This window comes from Pholcus phalangioides, unplaced genomic scaffold, assembly GCF_987345545.1.
Source record: "Pholcus phalangioides strain wild (caught in Gottingen) unplaced genomic scaffold, Ppha-v1.0 ptg000037l_1, whole genome shotgun sequence".
Taxonomy (NCBI): domain Eukaryota; kingdom Metazoa; phylum Arthropoda; class Arachnida; order Araneae; family Pholcidae; genus Pholcus; species Pholcus phalangioides.
In genome coordinates, this window is record NW_028301624.1 from 2,940,029 (window position 1) to 2,947,749 (window position 7,721).

Here is a 7,721-nt window from a genome sequence, read left to right on the forward strand (position 1 = left end):
ATGCCTGGCGTCTTTGATCGCAACCGCGTATGTTACCGCGGGAAACACATATATTTGGTTTGTTTATATTTAAAATGTGGTTCAGCCACATTTGTCAGTCAATTTGTTTCTACCAGTTTTTCTTCGGTCAATGTTTTGAATTATGTGGATTTTCATAGATTGAATGTTTGTCAAAGAGACTCTAAAACAGGAAAAATGAATATTTAAAAATATTTTTAAATTATCAAATACATTTTTTTTTATTCCTTTAAGTTAGTTTTATACCTAAAGTCCTTTTATATACAGCCATGGTGCTCATGAACTCCGGTAGGTATAAATTTGACAGAGGCGGGGGTAACAAGGATTCCCAAGCTAATTCCGCTGTTAGGCCGGAGGATTCCAGTGAAAAGCGCCTCCAACAATCCCTATTCAATGATGAAGTTGATGCCAAGTTCGGTTTCTCTCGATTCAATGAACATGGTGAGCGTATTGGTTGGCTATTCAACATGCATCCAACTGAGATACTCGACGATGACAAGAGGCTGACCAGTGCCGTTGACTATTATTTCATCGAAGATGACGGAGGGCGGTTCAAAGTGTCGGTGCCATTCAAGCCCTACTTCTATGTGGCAACGACCAAGGGCACCGAGATGGAGGTTGCGTCATACCTAACGAAGAAATACAGTGGCACCATGAGCAAAGTTGAGATGGTGGAGAAAGAGGATCTCGATCTGCCGAACCACCTGTCGGGTATAAAAGGTAAATTTTTGAAGCTCAAGTTCTGTACAGTGTCTGATTTGATGAAAGTACGTAAGGAAGTCATGCCACACGTCAAGAAGAATCGGGAGAGGCAAAAACACGCTGCGTCTTTCAATGACATTGTTAGTAAAAGGAGCATCGAGGGTGCTCAAGGCTCGTCGTCGAAGAAGCATGTCGATCAGATGGATAATATTATCGATATACGTGAGTATGATGTGCCGTATCATGTTCGGGTCTCGATTGATCTCAAAATATTTGTTGGACACTGGTACTCTGTGAAAGGCAAAGGCAATAATCCACCGGAAATTCATCTGAGGAAGGACCTGCTCGAGACACCAGATATGATCGTTTTAGCGTATGATATAGAAACGACCAAATTGCCATTGAAATTCCCAGATCCTGCAACGGATCAGATAATGATGATATCTTATATGATTGATGGTCAGGGTTTTCTCATTATCAACAGGGAGATCGTATCCAGTGATATAGAAGATTTTGAGTACACTCCCAGGCCTGAATTCGAAGGTATGTTCACAGTATTCAATGAAGAGAATGAAGCTCATTTGATTCAAAAATTTTTTGATCATATTCTGGAGATTAAGCCGATGGTCTTCGTGACATACAACGGAGATAACTTTGATTGGAAGTATGTTGAAGCAAGAGCTGCGTTTCATGAATATAACATGCTGGAAGAGATTGGCTTCTCTCTTAGTCGGGACGGGTTTTATCTGTGTAGACCTTGCGTACATCTTGATTGCCTTCATTGGGTGAAAAGAGACAGTTATTTGCCGGTAGGGAGCCAAAATCTAAAAGCGGTTGCCAAAGCGAAACTCAGGTATGATCCCGTTGAGCTGGATCCTGAGGACATGTGCCGCATGGCGTCTGAACAGCCCCAAGTTCTAGCTGACTATTCGGTTTCTGATGCAGTGGCTACCTATTATTTATACATGAAGTATGTCCATCCTTTCATCTTTGCATTGTGTACAATCATTCCATTGGAACCGGACGAAGTGTTGCGGAAAGGATCTGGAACATTATGTGAGTCTCTGCTTATGGTAGAGGCTTTCCATGCGAATGTGATATTCCCGAATAAACAAGAGACTGTTCTGAATAAGCTTACGGATGACGGCCATGTTTTGGATCAAGAAACGTACGTTGGTGGGCACGTGGAAGCGCTCGAAGCTGGTGTATTCAGAGCGGACTTGCCTTGTAGATTCAGGCTGGTGCCGGAAGCTCTACAAAAATTGATTGATGATGTGGGGAGAACCCTCAAATATGCTATAGAAGTAGAAGAGAGTACACCGTTGGATCTCGTAACAAATTTTGAAGAGGTCAAGATGGAGGTCATTGGGAAATTGAAGCGGTTGAGAGACTGTCCTTCCCGTTTAGAAAATCCTGTTATATACCATTTAGATGTTGGTGCAATGTATCCAAACATTATTCTGACCAATAGGCTTCAGCCATCTGCTATGGTCGATGAGGCTGCTTGTGCAGCATGTGACTTCAACAAACCAGATGCAAAGTGCCAGCGATCAATGCCATGGACTTGGAGGGGTGAATACATGCCCGCTAGCAGAGGGGAATTCCAACGCATCCAGCAGCAGCTTGAGACTGAAAAGTTTCCCAACATCGAACGACAAGGGGAACTTGTACCATTTCACGAACTCAGCAAAGAGCAACAGTGTGCGATAGAGAAGAAGAGACTATCAGAATACTGCCGCAAAGCATACAAGAAGGTACACATCACGCGCATGGAAGTGCGTTCTACCACGATCTGCCAACAGGAAAATTCCTTCTATGTAGATACCGTCAGAGCGTTCAGGGATAGACGGTATGAATTCAAAGCTCTTTTGAAAGTGGCTAAGAAAAAAGTTTTGGAGGCTGTTGAGAAAGGCGATGCCACAGATATAAAATCGGCTAAAAATCTGGAGATTCTTTACGATTCGCTACAGTTAGCTCATAAATGTATCCTGAATTCATTTTATGGATATGTCATGCGGAAGGGTGCTCGTTGGTACAGCATGGAAATGGCTGGCATTGTGTGTCACACTGGCGCTGGAATCATCATGAAGGCCAGAGAAATAGTCGAGCAGATCGGCAGACCACTCGAACTCGATACTGATGGTATATGGTGCGTCCTTCCGTCATCTTTTCCAGATAACTTTGTGATAAAGACGAAAAATACCAAGAAACCAAAGTTTACGCTGTCTTATCCAGGCGCTATGCTGAATACGATGGTGAAAGATCATAACACCAATGATCAATACCATGTGCTGGTCGATGCTGAAGCGAAGAAGTACGAAATCAAGAGCGAGAATTCAATTTTCTTTGAAGTTGATGGCCCGTATCTGGCCATGGTTCTTCCGGCTTCAAAAGAAGAAGGCAAAAAGCTCAAGAAAAGATATGCAGTCTTTAATTTTGACGGAAGTCTTGCAGAACTCAAGGGTTTCGAAGTCAAGCGTAGGGGAGAATTGCAGCTTGTGAAGATTTTTCAGTCCTCCGTCTTTGAAGCCTTCTTGAAAGGATCGACCCTCGAAGAATGTTATGCTGCTGTTGCCAAAATAGCGGACTATTGGCTAGATGTCCTGTATTCGAAAGCTGCCAACATGCCGGATAAAGAGCTGTTTGATTTGATATCCGAGAATCGTAGCATGTCTAGGAAACTGGAAGAATACGGGGAGCAAAAATCAACATCCATAAGTACAGCCAAACGGTTGGCAGAGTTCTTGGGTGACCAGATGGTCAAGGATGCTGGCCTCAGTTGTCGGTTCATAATTTCCAAGAAGCCAGATGGAGCTCCAGTCACAGAGCGGGCTATACCATTAGCCATATTCCAAGCAGAGCCCAGCGTTAAACGGCATTTCTTGAGGAAGTGGCTGAAAATGCCTGCCCTGAATGACTTTGATATCCGTACGATTCTCGATTGGGAGTATTACATCGAACGATTCGGCAGTGCTATCCAGAAGATAATCACGATTCCAGCTGCACTCCAACAAGTACCCAATCCAGTTTCACGCGTGCCTCACCCGGACTGGTTACATAAAAGGCTTCTCGAAAAAAATGACAGCCTGAAACAGAAAAAGATCAATGAGATATTCTGTTTGAAACCTAAATCGACAACCGTCGCCGATATCGAGGATCAGATTCCGCAGTCAGCTGAGGAAAATGTAGCAGTTGTTCCAGTTGCTAGTAAACGAAAAGCATTCGATGATGCTCGAACCAGTAGTGCCAAGAGACGTAACTTAAACAAGGGCAGCGACTTTGATCTGACCAAGTCGTGGCGGGAGTTTCTCGGGAATCCACCTCCAAGAGGCAAAACGAAAGAAGAACACATGATCTGGTTGAAGTTCCAGAAACGCAAGTGGGAGTTCCAGCTGCAACAGAAGAAAGCGGCAGCGGCAGAAGAGCGTAGGAACACCGGTCCCGGTAGAACTTCTGGCGTCATTTCCGGTGGTAGTCATAGTGGTGCCAGTATTGGAAATTTCTTGAGGAGAGCTAAGAGAACGCTGTTAGACACCCCATGGCAGATTATACAGATCGCAGAAACCGGACAGCTCGGTATCTTCAAGTTATGGATTTTGGTAGAAAACGACCTGCATCACATAAAGCTCAATATCCCTAGAATATTTTACGTCAATCAGCGTATCGCAAAAGAGGGCGACAGTGAATTATGGAGGAAAGTGTCTAGGAATCTGCCAAGATCTCATCCGGTGTACAATCTGTATGAGTACACGGTACCAGAGGAAGCGTATCAATTGCATAGCAATGACTTGTTGACTGAGTTATCTCTACCGCATGTTGAAGGGGTTTATGAAACCCATGTACCACTGATATTCCGAGCTGTTGTTGAAATAGGCTGCGTGTGCACAGTGAATCGCAAACACGCCCGACAATATTCATCGGTCGATTCTGACACTTTCAACTTGCGTCATCTCGAATTCCGCACTCTTGCTCAGCATGACTACCTGAAACCCGGTAGTTTGAAATTCCTTTATTTTTACCATCATGTATGCGGGCAGAAAGCAATGTTCGGACTCTTTTTCCCGCCTTCGAAGAAATCTGTTGTGCTCGTGTTGGATAGTGTTCGAACCAACCAGATGCCAAACCTTGGTAATCTGTTTACTGCCGAACGTAACGCGAAGCTTACTGCTGGTGTGGAGCAGTCAGTTCTACCAGAACCGGATTATGTGTTTGAAGTACATATCGAAAAAGATATCAAGCAGGTTTACAGAGGCTTGCAGAGGCACATATCGCTCTACAAAGATGAAAAACGGGGTCCGACTGCCATCGTAGCTCAAACTCCCATAGCCAGAGACTTGTGTTCATTGATGCCTGGATTTTCAGACTTTCCGATAATCTCTATACCTCTGTTCGACAGCAGTTCGCTATACCAAGTGATCGACTGGCAGCGAGTCGGCTCTAAGACCATGATTCGGCATTTCATGAATGTTGAGACTGCAATAACCGTGTTGTTGGAACAGGCACGTTACTTTCACGTGCCAGTCGGAAACTTGCCTCAAGATGCATCAGTGTTTGGGAGTGATGTATTCTTTGCCAGGCATCTGCAGAAACAAAACTTCATTCTCTGGTGTTCGCCGTCTGAGAGACCTGATCTCGGAGGAAAAGAAGCAGATGACAATAGGCTACTAGCCGATTCGGAGAACGTTTTAGCTGAAATAAACAAAAGTGGTGCCTACTCTTCGGTCTGCATAGAAGTGCTTGTTGATGGCATGGCTGTCACGACACTACTGCAGGCCCAAAACCTAGTCGAATTAGAAGGGACGAGTTCAAGCATTGCTTTCGATGCTGGATCTTTCACTACGCTTGAAGACATGATGTCCGGGCAGAGTGGGACATCTAATCTTGGTATTTATGATGCCACAGCTCTTTGTGCTGGTGCTTTCAGGATCCTGCGTACCATGGTGAATGGCTGGGTGCGCGACGTTACTTATTATAGTAATATATTTGCAGACAATCAGATTGTGAATTTCTACAGGTGGCTCCGCTGTTCTCAAGCCCTTCTCTTTGAACCAGCACTTAAACAAATACTGAACAATCTCATGAATAAAATGTTCACTCAACTGGTCACAGAATTTCACAGGCTCGGAGCGACCATCGTCTATGCTTCGTACAATAGGTTTGTTATCTCCACAAAGCGCAACAGTGTTCCAGATGCCATCGCTTACTTTGATTATATTTCAAATTGCATAAAGAACAAAGACATATTCCACAGTCTTCATCTGGCAGTCAACTCAACCTGGATGTATCTGCTGTGGATCGATATAGCAAACTTTGGCGGTGTTAAATCAAGGAAATCAAATAATAATGGTGAAGAAAACAATAAAAAAAGGAATGAAAACATCACTGAACTGGAAACAGAGTCTTCACAGGAAGTGATCGGTGAAAACTCTCAGGTCAAAGATGATTCAGATTTATCAGTGGCTTTGTGTTTCCACATGGCGAAGTTCTTACCCTCCGTTGCCGCTATCCAAGATAACTTCTATGCTGTCGTTGCAGAGTATGTCCAGGTAGCATACTTATATTACAAAGATCGTAATTGTGACGATGATGAAACCAACGTGGATGATCCTCAACCAATGCAAGAAGAACCAGAAAATTCTCAAGCAGTGACTTTGCTGGCAAAGTTTGTTAGAAACGACTTTGCTCACAAATTATATCTCCTTATTGAGAAAATCCATCGTAAGGTACCATCAGGTAGAGACAGAAATGGGGAGAGTATATTCCCAAAATTACCAGGTTCCTACCTGAATATGGAAAACGCAGCTTTAGAATTCACAAAAGCCATCTGCAAGATATTGTCCCTGGACAGCAACCTAACGGAAATAGTTATAAAAATCCGGAGAGATCTGCTGCGGCTGATCGGCGTCAGGGAGTTCAGCAGTGATGCTGAATGGAGGGACCCTTGTGCTTCATTCATCCTTACAGAAGTCATCTGCAAGAGCTGCCACAACTGCAACAGCATAGACTTGTGCCGGGACCAATATGCCACAAATACGAGCACCGGTGCACCTGTCTGGGTATGCATCATGTGCAAATCGCCTCATGACAAAGAGGAAATCGAAACTTTGGTGATGCAGTGTGTCAATCGTAAGTCCATGGCATTCGTGCTCCAGGACTTGGAGTGCAAGAAATGCCACATGGTCAAGGATAAAAATATGAATCGGTACTGTTCCTGTGGAGGTTCATTCAAGACGTTGATTTCCCACGAAGAGTTTAGTAAAGCGTTGAACGCTTTCCACAACATTGCGGAGTATTTCCGCATGGAACACTTACTCGAAACTGTGAAATGGATCAAGAAAATGAATTCTTCATTGAAATTTGATTGAAAGACATGAAATGAACAATATTTCATGTCTTTGTGTGTGTTTGCGGGTGGGTGGGTGAGATTCAAAAACCATCTGTGTTTGTAAATCTATTATTTTATTTTATACATTTTTATTTTATTTTATTTTTTGTGATAATATTATTTTATTGTCTTCTTTTATAGTTTTGTGTTGCCATTATGTGTTTTACTTTTAAATAGCATTCTCAAGGGTGGTTTCATAAATTGTCATATCTAAAGTCCCGTTTACACGCATTATGTGATTAAGTAGGTTACTAAATTCTAAGTTGTCACACAGTTTAAAATGTATATGGACGATAAGGACTGTTAACACGCCATTTAGTTGGTAAGTGATTAAGTAATTTAGGGGAAATATGCCAGATCCTTTTCTGTTAAGTAAAGGCCTATGTACATGTGCTAGTGCTCTCTTGGGGTGGGGGTGGTATTTGAATCTTAAGCGTGAACCTGTTTACGCTCCGTCATAGCCTTTCGATAATTCCACAGAAATATAGGATGGCGAAATGGACGGACGACATGACATAACCTTCAAGTTTATTATCTTCACCATGAATGTTCATTGAACTATAGAAATGAAAACTACCTGAAAAAACAAGCTAAAAATCAATCGATGTTGGAAATA

At 43.0% G+C, this 7,721-nt stretch overlaps 1 protein-coding gene across 1 annotated transcript; it reads left to right on the top strand.

The window, feature by feature from the left end:
- The first annotated feature begins 267 nt into the window (after nt 1–267).
- PolE1 (DNA polymerase epsilon catalytic subunit 1) lies at nt 268–7,125 on the top strand. The gene has a single exon (XM_089253375.1). The coding sequence runs from the start codon at nt 288–290 to the stop codon at nt 7,083–7,085; it is 6,798 nt and encodes a 2,265-aa protein (XP_089109501.1). The 5' UTR covers nt 268–287; the 3' UTR covers nt 7,086–7,125.
- The last annotated feature ends 596 nt before the right edge of the window (nt 7,126–7,721 follow it).

Coding starts and splice junctions, on each gene's coding strand:
- PolE1 (XM_089253375.1), top strand. CDS start 288: ATGGTGCTCATGAACTCCGGTAGGTATAAATTTGACAGAGGCGGGGGT.